The 13,447-nt window shown below is 34.2% G+C and overlaps 1 protein-coding gene across 5 annotated transcripts in view; it reads right to left on the bottom strand.

Moving 5' to 3' along the window:
* Nucleotides 1-1,695: 1,695 nt before the first annotated feature.
* LOC110110447 (molybdopterin biosynthesis protein CNX1) overlaps nucleotides 1,696-13,447 on the bottom strand; it is a 48,448-nt gene continuing 36,696 nt past the window's right edge. The window contains exons 8-15 of one of the 5 annotated variants that reach the window (XR_002304712.2): nucleotides 11,730-11,834; nucleotides 11,333-11,644; nucleotides 9,061-9,218; nucleotides 8,869-8,975; nucleotides 3,443-3,499; nucleotides 2,443-2,640; nucleotides 2,226-2,350; nucleotides 1,696-1,914 (exon numbers count right to left, since the gene is read on the bottom strand). Coding sequence is in view for 3 of the 5 variants with exons in the window: in XM_028700227.1 (XP_028556060.1) it covers nucleotides 2,449-2,640; nucleotides 3,443-3,499; nucleotides 8,869-8,975; nucleotides 9,061-9,218; nucleotides 11,333-11,644; nucleotides 11,730-11,834 (931 nt within the window). In the remaining 2 variants the exon portion in view is untranslated. Of the gene's footprint in view, nucleotides 1,915-2,139; nucleotides 2,641-3,442; nucleotides 3,500-8,201; nucleotides 8,249-8,868; nucleotides 8,976-9,060; nucleotides 9,219-11,332; nucleotides 11,645-11,729; nucleotides 11,835-13,447 lie in introns of those variants that run through there. The other 4 variants (XR_003702809.1, XM_028700227.1, XM_020841933.2 and 1 more) reach the window with 4 other exon arrangements.

The following is a 13,447-nucleotide window of genomic DNA, read 5'->3' on the forward strand; positions in this document are numbered from 1 at the left end:
GTGTCAGAAGATTACATCTCAGCGTTGTACGAATATACATTATACAAACAAAACAAAAGTTTTTTTAGATAGAAAACCATGAAAAGGAAAAAAACTAAACGGCCACACCATGTTGAAATGATTCCACTAGTGTTTGTGTAGATTATAGTTTATTGAATTATCCTTGAGGACGATCAGATTACAACAATCAATCGTTTGGTTGAAATTTAGTGATAAACGGAGGTCAGACGTAAGTCCGGCGACGTTTGGTCAGTTGAAAGTTTGGCGTTAGTTTGTGGTCTGACGGAAGTCCGGCGTGTCAGGCGGTGGTCCGGTGGAAGTCCATACATCAGTTTGTGGTTCAGCGAAAGTCCGACATCAAGCGATGGTCATGCAGAAGTTTGGGCATAAGTTAGTGGTCCAGCAGAAGTCTAACATCTTGCGGTTGTTCGACGGAAGTCCGGGAGTTAGTTGGTGATCTAGTGGAAGTTCGTGTGTCAATTGGTGGTCCTGCGGAAGTCCGACTTCAGACGGTGATCCAGTGAAAGTTCGGGCGTCAGTTAGTGGTCCGACAAAAATCCTGCGTAAGACGGTGGTCCGACGGAAGTCCAGGCGTCACTTGGAGGTTCGGCAGAAGTCCAGACGATGGTCGAGGAGGAGCTAGGTGGAAAGAGCGATCTCCAATCTCTCTTTTTTCTTCCTTGCTTTGAGTTCTCTTCCATGAGAAGTAAGAGGTCTATTTATAGATTTTTGATAGTAAATAACCAGCAAATAAAAAAAAGAGCAAGAGTAAATTGAGAGTGATTTGAATGGATGACTGATGTTGATTCCCTTGATCGTTGAATCGTCCACTGCACATTTGAATGCATTAGTAATATTAGCATTCATTGATCTTGGGCTCGTTGGATTCGTTTCATCGAGCCACATGATTCAACTATAAGCATGTCATGTTTGAAAACCATTTGATAATTCAAATTGTGGTTTGAAACTTCCAACAATGCTATGGGTCTTTGATTTGGACTCTTTTGGTTTGTATTTTTCAGACATTTAGTTCGACTATAAGTTTGTTGAAATTAGAGTTCGGATGATCCCAATTTTAACTTCGGAAGTTTCCAACTTGATTTTCCCTCGAGATTCATGCCCGATCAAGATAAATTAATTATTTGATGGCATATATATCATATATATATATATATGATACTGTCATGCTCATGCAAAAAATAAAATAAAATACATGTCAGAAAATGTAATTATTGAAAAAAGAAGGGCCAATTAATATACTTCAAATTTGTTATCTATTTACATATTTACATATTTGATTTTTATAATAATTTATATAGGGCCCTAATATTCAAATCACATAAAAATATTATTAATATTTAATTTATAAAAAAAAAATACTTTTTAATGTGTACATACATTTTTGAAGTGAATACAAAATTAATATATTATATATATATATATACATATATTCTCTTTAAAAAATCTTTTTAAAATTTACACATTTAAAAGTTTTTGGGGCTTTTTGCTTCAATATGACAATGTCTGCACTAAACTAAGGCTTCATTTGAAACGGCTTTATTCCGGTTTTTTATAGTTTTTAATACAAAATTTAAAAGCCCAAAAGCCATCCCAAACAAAACTTAAGATTTTATTTGAGACAAATCTCTTACCGTTTCTTAAAACAACTTTTTAGTACAAAATTTTTGCCAAACATCTCATGAAAGAAAGCAGATTTATTTGAATTAAGATTTAAAACCAAATCCTACAAGGTTTGCTTTATTAAGGATTTGATTGTACAGCGAAAAGTGAAAGTAAATGAGATGAAACCATTCATTAGACTCACAATTTCCAGTCTCCAAACATAGCCTATAAAGATTCTGCATCCACCCATCTCCAGCTAAGCTAAAGCATATATTATGCTGAGCTAATTACCTATCAAAAAAATATAAGGAATGTTAGGTTCAATGTTATTGAGATATTCAATACTATCGAGATTCTTCAAAATGATATTAAGGTTTCGTTTGGGATAGCTTTTGGCCACTTTTTTGTTACTTTCAAGAAATTTTTATACTATAAACTATAAAAAGCATTAAGAAAGCTATCCCAAATGAAACCTAAATGTCAGATAATTTTTATTTTTGAAATATTTTTAGAAAGTTTTAATGATCTAAACAATTATAACATTTAAATAACATAATATGACATTACAGATACTGAAATGAAGAATGGAAGAACTGTTTTACCTTTCATCTTCAAGGTTCACAGCCATATCCAGAAAGTTTCCACATCAGAAAGAGTTGTAGTTTAAGTTGGAAGTGTGAAGCCAGTTCACCGCGAGGATTAGGTTCCGTTTGGGACGGTTTTCTTCCTGCTTCGTAAAACAACTTTATAGTTCAAAATTTTTAGTTTTTTACTAAAAAGTTGATTTAAAAAGCAGTAAAAAAGTCATCCCAAACGAACCATTAATTAACAGCCTGAAGTAGCTGTCTTAAAGCTCTTCTCCCATTGATCAGTAGGCTGTGACTGAGCATGTGGTATGTGGCGTGGATGCTTCTCTCTCTTGTCGCCCTTTATCTGCCTTAATGCATGTTTGAGTGCTGGAAACAAAGCCTCCATACACTCAGCCACTGCATTTGGATTCCCTGGCATGTTGATTATCTAATGCAAAATCATTGAGAAAAATGAGTGGGAGAAACAAAAATATAGCAGGAGTTCAAAATTCTGTTAAGGAGAAATCTTTTTTTAAACGAAAAAAGTGAAGAAGCCAGATTGATCCAGCATTTGGTTAGGTGTAGTTTGAAATCAACATTGCCTTTTCCATAACCCTCTATCACATGTAATGATTTCATTTTCAAAATAAAATCAATGATAATGTAATCATTTTCTCAAATAAGTTTGGAGGATTGACATAAATACCACTAACTTCAAATTATTTTACATATCTAACCAATAAACTTTATATTTATTTCTATAACATTGTAGCGTCTGAATGCCATCAAAACAACAACAACAATAACAATAATATAATATCAAGCCTATATCCAACTACATGGGGTCAGCTACATGAATCTTTTTTCTCCATTGCGTCCTGTTAAAAGTCAAATTATTGTTTAAATCTAATAAAGAAATATCATTTCTAATATTTTCTAACCAAGTATTTTTAGGTCTACCTCTACCTTTCTTAATATAAGTCAAATCTAATACATCTACTTTCCTAATCGGGTCATCGGAAAGCCGATGATTTATGTGACAATGAATGCCATCAAAAGAAATGCATAAAAATATACATTTTATTTTAGATAAGTTAATATTTAGGATATTTTTATCTACTTTAAAATTAAGATATTATACAAATAAATATGAAAATAGATAAAAATTTAGTTTGCATGTAAATCCCCCAGTAAGTTATCCATCTACAAGCAACCTAATGGGCCACAAGAGGAATGAACAGCTTTCTCACCAGCGTTGATCCTCTGATACCAGCTGCAGCCCTTGAAAGCATAGCAAAAGGTGTGACCTGTAAATGAACACACTAAATTAGGCACAAAGACGCGTAGCTTACAGAGAACAAAAGTGAAACATTAAAAAAAATCATCAAGATAGAATATCAACGCATCTTCATCACTAGCAACCTTAACCAAACTATTTGGCTCGTCACCATCATCATTAGGCCCAACCAATTATTTGGATCTAATTGCGAAGTAATATCAAAAAAATACCCGAACTCGGATCCATCATTAAGCAGCCAAAAATATGATATAGTAAGTAGGAGTAAAGCTAATTATTTAACAAAAAGAGAATTGGGAATGAAATATGAAGATAGGATATTTGGTGAAAATAGAGGGAAGATTTAGCAAAAATGGAAGAAGACTTGGTTTTCATTTAGGACAGCTTCATACTGCTTCCTAAAACGATTTTTTAGTATCAAAATTTTTTGAATAAGAAATTTTTGTCTAAAGAGTTATTTTAGAAAGCATTAAAAAAGATGCCACAAACGAAGCTATATTCTGAAAGTATTGGACAACAAAGATTATGCATAATAAAGCGGGGGAAAAAAGTTGAGTGGTAGCACACAGATTTAGGAAGTTTGGCGTGTCTGTGGAAACAAAGGAGCATCCGCAAGGTAGGTAGACTCAGTGTACAAACAACAAGAAGGGCTGGAGTAACCAAAAATAATTATAAATCATGCAAAATGATATGATTTGAGAATGGGTGAATCAACTATAGACGGCTAATAGAGAGGATGCGCTTCATATTAGTCCACGTTTTGAAGATCCCTCCACTTGATTCCTAGCACTTTTTAATATTTTAAATAGATCGCTAAATGGAGATTCCAATATCATGTAGGTCTTTCGAAAAAAAGCTATTCCTTTTGTTATTTTAGCTAATGTAGCCTCCTTAATTTCTTGGGAAAGAAGGCTTTTTTTCCATCAGGGTATAAGTCTGTGTTTTGGATAGTACCTCTTCTCTAACTTCTTGCTCGTTGTCACCAGCAAGAAAAGGCAATCCTTGTCACCAACAACATAAATGAGGAGCCAACCACAAAAATAATGAGAAGGGCTGAGATTTTATTGATGATGATAAGGGTTGCAGGAGATTGAAATTAGAGTAGGAAGAGGTCTTCAAAATTGAATGTTGCCATCAACGAGACAAGGTCCTCCAAGTGTAGTTGTTTTAGTGAAAACACATGGCTACGAGTGCAGCAAAATTGAGGTGCACATCAGTAATTGCACAACTAGTGCTCCCCTTATTTTTTTAGCTGGCTCGCAAAAACTAGCTTGCCCTCTAGTGCTCTTTGCCGATGACTACGCTGAGTCTTTCATGAATTCCCAAGAATAGCTTGAGAGAGTAGAGGTATGAGAAACGAGAGATGAAAAAAGGATATTTATGGCATTATATTTTCATCTAACGATTCTATAAATGAAGGACTATCTTAAGATGAATTTTATATGTGGGAGGGCTAAGTGAAAGAATTATGAACATGGAACAATGTAAAAATTTTCCACACCTCAAGGACTTGTGTATAATTTACTCATAAAATAAATAAGCCAAAAAAACTTCTGATTGAATGAATAAAACAATTATCTTGTATTTAGTTGATCAAAATAAGAATGATTGTGATGAAAAAAATACATCACTTAGCATTAGGAATTGCCTTCATCAAGTAGTGATTCCCCTTTTTAGTTGGAGATGTTAAGAGGGTAAAACACTACAACCCAAATTTGGGCTCAAATCTAGCATTCTGACTCCAGCCTATTAAAAACTTAAACAAATAATCAAGTTACCAAACGTCTATCAAAACCCACTTCTTATTTCACTTCCATTATGAAACTATTTAGTCCAATAGGGTGCATTCCATACATCACCCTCTATTGTATAAATCTCATTCGTACTCATCATCAGTGCCTTTAAATTGAATATTATCATGTCATGTACATGAGCGTTGAGCTCATTCAATTGTGTGAGAGGCAATGAGGGAGGCACCCTGATGTAGAACGGAAACAGGAATTGCTCGGAAGTAATAAAACAATTGCGTAAGTTAACCAATGTAAAGTCTAACATTTCACACTTGTAGATTTATGAATCCCTTAGTTATCAAATAGCTAGGTAAAAGTTACAAGCTTTAGAGGCAAAACAATTTAAAACGGTAACAAATATAGAAATAAAACTAAATGTGCTTTAACAAAATTCACGGTTTAATACTTAGAGAATTCACCTTGAGTTCCCGCACTCAAACTCTTGAAATTGGGGTTTAGCGGAGAAAAGGTAGAAGTAACCCTAGTGATGCCACCATAAGGCAGGTGACGCGTAAGGTATTGTTTGCCGGAGAAGCAGCCGGAGGAGGGGAAGCTGATGGTCGGCCGATGATGTGCCAATGTTCCGTTGGTCGTTGCTTGTCAATCGTCTCGACGAGATGATAGAGTATGCGATTGACGTAGTTGTCCATTGAATCCTCATATTCCCAGTCTGGATCAAAGAAAGGAGATTACAAGATGTCGATTTCTTCTTGAGCGTTGTAAACGAATCCGTGGTCGACCTCAGGGTTGGCTATGCATGAGGTAAATGATGCTTTGGGTATGGTAGGAGATGATTCTTTGCTGCCCTTGATAAGTCGTCATGCAGAGAGGGAGATTCCCAAACAATTTTCAAGGAGAAGTGGAAGGAAAGGAGGGTCGGCCAAACTAGGATGGATGGTGAAGTTAGGGTTCAGATTTTGGAGATGGATGAATGAAGAAGGATTCGAATTTTGAATCCCTAAATTAATTTTGGAGGGATGGAAATAAGGATTGAGAGTTTCTCAAAGTAGGTGTCCACCTTTGGAAACAAATTAAGGCAATAAGATAGAGAGGGGGCGGGTGGAGAGAGGGTGCCGGCGGTCTCAAGAGGAAGGGATGGGATTGTGGAGAAAGATCTAAGGGTTACTTGTTTTGGAATTTGAAATTAGGAAGGATTGAATTAAATCCAATCTAATTTAAAATTCAAATAGGGCTTATTTGGAAACTTTCCTAAAATAGGAATCCTCGTTTAGAAAACAAATTCAAACTCAAATTAATTTGAAGTTTAAATTCAAATTTGTTACCCAAATTAAGAGTGCTAAAATAGGAAGGTTTGAATGCAAGACGAATTAGAGTCAAGGGAAAAAAGGGGGTAAAACGATTTTTTAGTATCAAAATTTTTTGAATAAGAAATTTTTGTCCTAAAAAGTTATTTTAGAAAACATTAAAAAAGCTGCCCCAAACGAAGCTATATTCTGAAAGTATTGGACAACAAAAATTATGCACAATAAAGCGGGGGAAAAAAGTTGAGTGGTAGCACACAGATTTAGGAAGTTTGGCGTGTCTGTGGAAACAAAGGAGCATCCGCAAGGTAGGTAGACTCAGTGTACAAACAACAAGAAGGGCTGGAGTAACCAAAAATAATTATAAATCATGCAAAATGATATGATTTGAGAATGGGTGAATCAACTATAGACGGCTAATAGAGAGGATGTGCTTCATATTAGTCCACGTTTTGAAGATCCCTCCACTTGATTCCTAGCACTTTTTAATATTTTAAATAGATCGCTAAATGAATGTAGGTCTTTCGAAAAATAGCTATTCCTTTAGTTAATTTAGCTAATGTAGCCTCCTTAATTTCTTGGGAAAGAAGGCTTTTTTTCCATCAGGGTATAAGTCTGTGTTTTGGGTAGTACCTCTTCTCTAACTTCTTGCTCGTTGTCACCATCAAGAAGAGGCAATCCTTGTCACCAACAACATAAATGAGGAGCCAACCACAAAAATAATGAAAAGGGCTGAGATTTTATTGATGATGATAAGGGTTGCAGGAGATTGAAATTAGAGTAGGAAGAGGTCTTCAAAATTGAATGTTTCCATCAACGAGACAAGGTCCTCCAAGTGTAGTAGTTTTAATGGAAACACATGGCTACGAGTGCAGCAATATTGAGGTGCACGTCAGTAATTGCACAACTAGTGCTCCCCTTATTTTTTTAGCTAGCTCGCAAAAACTAGCTTGCCCTCTAGTGCACTTGGCTGATGACTACGCTGAGTCTTTCATGAATTCCCAAGAATAGCTTGAGAGAGTAGAGGTATGAGAAACGAGAGAGATGAAAAAAGGATATTTATGGCATTATATTTTCATCTAACGATTCTATAAATGAAGGACTATCTTAAGATGATTTTTTATATGTGGGAGGGCAAAGTGAAAGAATTATGAACATGGAACAATGTAAAAATTTTCCACACCTCAAGGACTTGTCGTATAATTTACTCATAAAATAAATAAATAAATAAAAACTTTTGATTGAATGAATGAGACAATTATCTTGTTTTTAGTTTATCAAAATAAGAATGATTGTGAGGAAAAAAAATACATCACTTAGCTTTTTTAGGAATTGCCTTCATCAAGTAGTGATTCCCCCTTGTAGTTGGTGATGTTAAGAGGGTAAAACACTACAACCCAAAGTTGGGCTCAAATCTAGAGTCGGACTCCTGCCTATTAAAAACTCAAACAAATGATCAAGTTACCAAAACTTATATGAAAACCCACTTCTTATTTCACTTCCTTTATGAAACTATTTAGTCCAATAGGGTGCATTCCATACATTACCCTCTATTGTATAAATCTCATTCGTATTCATCATCAGTACCATTAAATTGAATATTATCATGTCATGTACATGAGCGTTGAGCTCATTCAATTGTGTGAGGCAATGTGGGAGGCACCCATCCTTGAAATAAAAATTCTAACAAAATTTCATAAAGACAATCTGCATCAAATACAATGCCATCAAATGCTAGTCAAAAGTCAAATTTACCCTTCTGGTTCTTCATATTACTTTTAGAGAACCTTAATTTTTTTTTTTAACAAAGTGATAAAATTTGAGTCGTTTCGAGCTGATTAGTGTTGGACTACTTAATTTTAAAGGGTATTTTTCAAATTATTAATTGAGTGTGTGTGTGTATATGTATGATTAAGAAAGAGTGAAACGCATAATAATTTTTCTAAATACAACTTATATATATGATTACATGAATATGTTTAAAAACATGTGTGAAGGCACACATATTCGCTGTCATACAAATATCCAGTTAATTTCAAGTTCAAAAGAACACGCAACCTTGTGAAGCAATTCAGTTTCAATTAATAAATTTTTCGTTTTGAGTTCCAAACATAACAAACCCTAATCTGAATTGGACAAATTGTCATCCATGTATTTATCTAATAATCAAGTTACTAGAATTCTGCAGATATTGTAACTTTTTACAAATAAAAGATCAAAAGTATAGAATGTGCAAGCGCATTTACAATAAAGAAAAATTGAGAAGAGAAATGTTGTAGAATGTTATTAGTCGGACAACAAAGAGGATTGAATTAGAGATGAATTACCTTTAGACTCTCTTGAAGCATTACAAAGGACAGACCAGGAGCATCTTTCTCCAGTAATGCCTTTGTGGCTTCAGGTGTAACATCTCTTGGAGTAAAGCCCGTGCCACCTTTAGAAGGGAAAAATATATATCACAAGATAAATGCAAGTGAATACAGTAGAACTTCAGAATACATGCAGAAGAAGTTTCTAACCTAAAGTTAGAATAAGGTCAACCCTATCAATATCACTCCATTTTTTCAGAACTTCTTTTATTTTATCCACCTCATCCGGAACTACAGCTGTTGCAACAACAGATGCACCCCCCAGTGCTTCTGATGAAGTATTCACAACAGAAACAGCTCTGGGACCGCTGCAGATAAGTTTACAACAATAGCATCAGATGGGTAGACATCAATGAGATTTGCACTTGAAGTAAGCAAGCATGCTTAGCTTCCACAGTAGTAAATGTACAGGCAGAACAATCAGCATTATTCTACAAAAAATAAAAAAATCCAGAACCTAACTTTCTCAATAATGCATACAAAGCTATATGTAATTGCAAGCATTAGATGTAGGGAGCAATATAATTGCTTAACTGCAAATCCTATGCAGATAGCTGTATTGACTCCACCAGGCAATATAGCATCAAACTGTGACCTCTCAGAAATGATGATTTAAAGAGGTGTATCAAGATGCACGCTTTTGTTTATCTTAAGCTCTTGAAAAACTGCTCTAAGTCCAATCAACATGAACTTCTTTTTTTATCAGTTTAAATAAAGGCATTGTAATTTGTAAAAATCCGTTCACAAATCTTCTATAGTAGCCAACCAATCCCCAAAAATTTTGAAACTCAATCACACTAGTCAGCTTTGCCCGTTCCATCACTATTCTCACTTTTTAAGATTATAATTGATATAATTTCATCACTGGTGAGATGCCCCAAAAAATAACACTATCAAAACTCACATTTAGAAAATTTAGCATGCTCTCTCAGTAAATCAAAAATAATATCCAAATGACTGGCATGATCCTCATTATTTTTTGAATAGACCAATATATCATCAATAAACACTATTGCAAACTAATCAAGACAAGGCTTAAAAAACCTATTTATCACATCCATAAATACTATTATAACATTCATCAATCCAAAAGGTATATTAAAAAATTCATAGTGCACATACATTATTCTAAATGCTGTTTTTTTAATACATTGTCCTTCACCCTTACTTTTCCAAAGTCTATACATAATCTCATTGTAGCATCTTTCTTCTTGCCAAATAAAACAGGGGCACTTCAAAAGATGTACTTGATTTAATGAAACCCTTCTCAATCATTTCTTAAAGCTAACTCTTTAACTCATACAGCTCCTTAGTAGTCATTTTATAAGTTATTTTAACAATCGATGCAATTTCAAGCTGAATTTCTACTACAAACTCAATTTTCCTCCATAGTAGCAAAATAGAAAGCTTTTTAGAAAAGACATCAATATACTCTGTCGCTACAGGGATTGCACTTATATCACCAACTATAGCTTTGATAACTTGTAATTTAGCCAAGAATATTAATTCACTAGCTCTCCTCCAATTGTTCATCTTAATATAGGTACTGAGAGATGAAATGATCTCTTTCTCACGCCGAAAAACACAAGATCTTATCTTGGGAAAGTTAAATCTGGCTCTCTTCTTTCTACCACTCATGGTAGTAAAATATTTAACCAGTCAATTCATATTCAAAATCACATCAGACTCAATAAAAGATAGCAAAATCAAATCAAACCTGAATGTTTTATCATCTATCACAATATCAAGAGTATAAAATACTAGCAAACATGCTTATTACTTTCAAGAGATAAAATCACTCATTCCAAAAACAAAGAAAAACAATAACAATAAGTCTTAGATGATTGAATTGATTAGATACAAGATTACAAATGGATGCATTACTCCAACATGTTCTAGTTTTGGAGTTTGTTAGATGACAAAAGGTTCATGAGAGCAGGTAGGAAAATCATGCAATTGATAATAGATTCTAACTAATACGAGGTACCACGTACAACTTAGAAAGTTATGTACAGTAGAAAATAAAATTCAACTTAACCGAAACCTCTATTTGCCATAATACAAACTATCTCTATTGGTTTGGTCACATAAAACGGCAGCCTCCCGATGACCCGGTTAGAAAAATAGAGGTATTAGATTTGACTTATGTTAAAAAATGTAGAGGTAGACCTAAAAAGACTTGGTTAGAAAATATTAGAAATGATATTTTTTTAGATTTAAACAAGAATTTGATTTTTAACATAACACAATGGAAAAAAAGGATTCATGTAGCCGACCCCACATAGTGGGACAAAAGCTTGATCTTGTTGTTGTTGCTTGTCTATATAAATGAAATAACTAATATGGATCAAGCTTTCGACTGATGCTAGCCAAAAATGGATAATAAGAAATAAAATATTTATCCAGAAAAAAAATGAAGTACCTCCTATCAGGGCCAACCCCATTTGCAACGGTGTCACTCACAGTAAGAATAGCAACCTTAACATTCCTCTCTTTGAGCACAATACCAGTTTGCAAGCAATTGGCAGTACCATCAGTATGGGAAGATGCGCTTGGTGTCACTTTGTCTGAATGGTTCAAAGGAAAGCTGCCTATGTCAGAAAGCAGTATTGCTTGAACAGAAGTTCCAGCACCAAGCATCTGCCCTGTTGCAGGTAACTCCAGTAAAGCATTTGCAGACTTCATGCTCATAAGACGGCTGCTCAATTGTCCTCCTGTGCTCACAGCAACAAAACTACAAGAAAAACAGTAATATAGCATATTTAAAACATAATCAAGCTTGAGTTTGTGCCAATGTCATAGCAATCTCTGAATTTTACCCTGGTAAGCCAGATCCATCATCAAAGTCCCATCTTAAAATGGCGCGATGATACTCTGGTCTATCCGCACTGGTCCTTATTTGTTGAGCAATGCGAGCATGCACCCTGCAAATAAAATTCAAACTCTACCCACATAAACAATATTATAGAGATAGATATTGACTATAAATATATACAGTGGAGTACCCGTGAAAAAAAGCTACTTAGAGCATTCCATATTCAGATTTCTTAGGTCAAGCAAGTATTCAAAAATGAATTATCAGCAGAACAAAAAGAAAACATAACAGGTGACATCTTGTAACAAAAGACACTGACATATGTGCTGCAGAGTCGCCAAACCTAGTAAGCTCAATATGTAGCATGCATGAACAAGATGCTCTTTTCCATCAATCTTAAATTAGTTCATCTGGCAGTGGCTTTAATATGCTTGATTGAGGAGAAGAAGAACGCTAGTCTAATACCTCAAAATTTTCAGGTAATAATATAAAATTTTCCTCAATAGTGGAAATATTAACTTCTATGAAAATTTTAAGTGTATTTTTCTAAAAAAGTTTAAATTATAGTTACTTTTAAATTTCTATTAACAGTTATTTAACTACGGTTAATTCTTTAATTAATTTCAGTATTAGTACTAATATACACTAACTGATATTAATTAATATATTAGATTAAATTGAGTAGTACTCTATTCTTCCAAAAGGTGCATTCAATGGCTCTGAAAGTTTTTAGCGTGGAAGTTATTAAGTGGGCCCCTTTTTTCAATATATTTCAATCAAGGAGACGAATAGGAGAAAGGTGAGCAGTGTTGCAGGTTAGTTTGTGAATCAGGGTTGCTTAAACGTGAGCAACAGAAGGCGGTAGAGGAGCAATTAGCGGAGGAGTGCAAGAGGCCGAGTGGAATTTCTGTGATAACCTGCGGCTGTGAGAGTTCAGTGGCATTGAGGAGAATTGGTTCTCGGAGGAATTAGAAGCTGAGTGGAAGAAGAATTCGATGGGGGCTTGTGAGTGGTGGAAGCAAGTATTGCTGTGAGTGAAGAGTGATCTATGTAAAGGAAGAAGAAGAGGAAAAAGAGAAATTGAGGAAAGAAGAATTTAAGGTAAGTAACTTGGTTATATTACAATGTATAGTTGTCTTTTAGATTTCCTAAAATTAGTGAAAGCTTCTAAATAAAATTATATCAATTGTGTTAGGAATCAATTAGCATATGCCTATGTTGCACTGATACGGATACGGTGACACGGATACGACACGATACGGATACAGGACACGTCAATTCTTAAAAATACAGGATACGGGTACGTCGCGGATACGGCATTATAATTTATAAATCATATATAAAAATTAAGAAAGCAAACAAAGCATAATATTTAAAATTACAAAAAAAAAATGACAACAACATCATTTGTAGCCTTGTAGCTTATAATATCAAAATATAAGCAAGCATTAAATGTCTAGTACAACAACAAAAGCATAAACATAAATTATCTAGCACTTGAAGTTTCAACTATTCAATAGAGGAAATTATATAATTATCTTCTTCATTGGTTTGTATTTGAACTTCTATATCATCTTCAATAAATATCATAGCTTCTAATTCAGGCTCATCAAGTGAAATATTAGTAAATTTTAATATTTTCATATCATCAAGAGACTCAAATCCATATCGAAAATGAGAGAATCTTGCAACCATGGAAGTAAATACGACACGTCTTTTTTT

This window comes from Dendrobium catenatum, unplaced genomic scaffold, assembly GCF_001605985.2.
Source record: "Dendrobium catenatum unplaced genomic scaffold, ASM160598v2 fragScaff_scaffold_1470, whole genome shotgun sequence".
NCBI classification, from domain to species: domain Eukaryota; kingdom Viridiplantae; phylum Streptophyta; class Magnoliopsida; order Asparagales; family Orchidaceae; genus Dendrobium; species Dendrobium catenatum.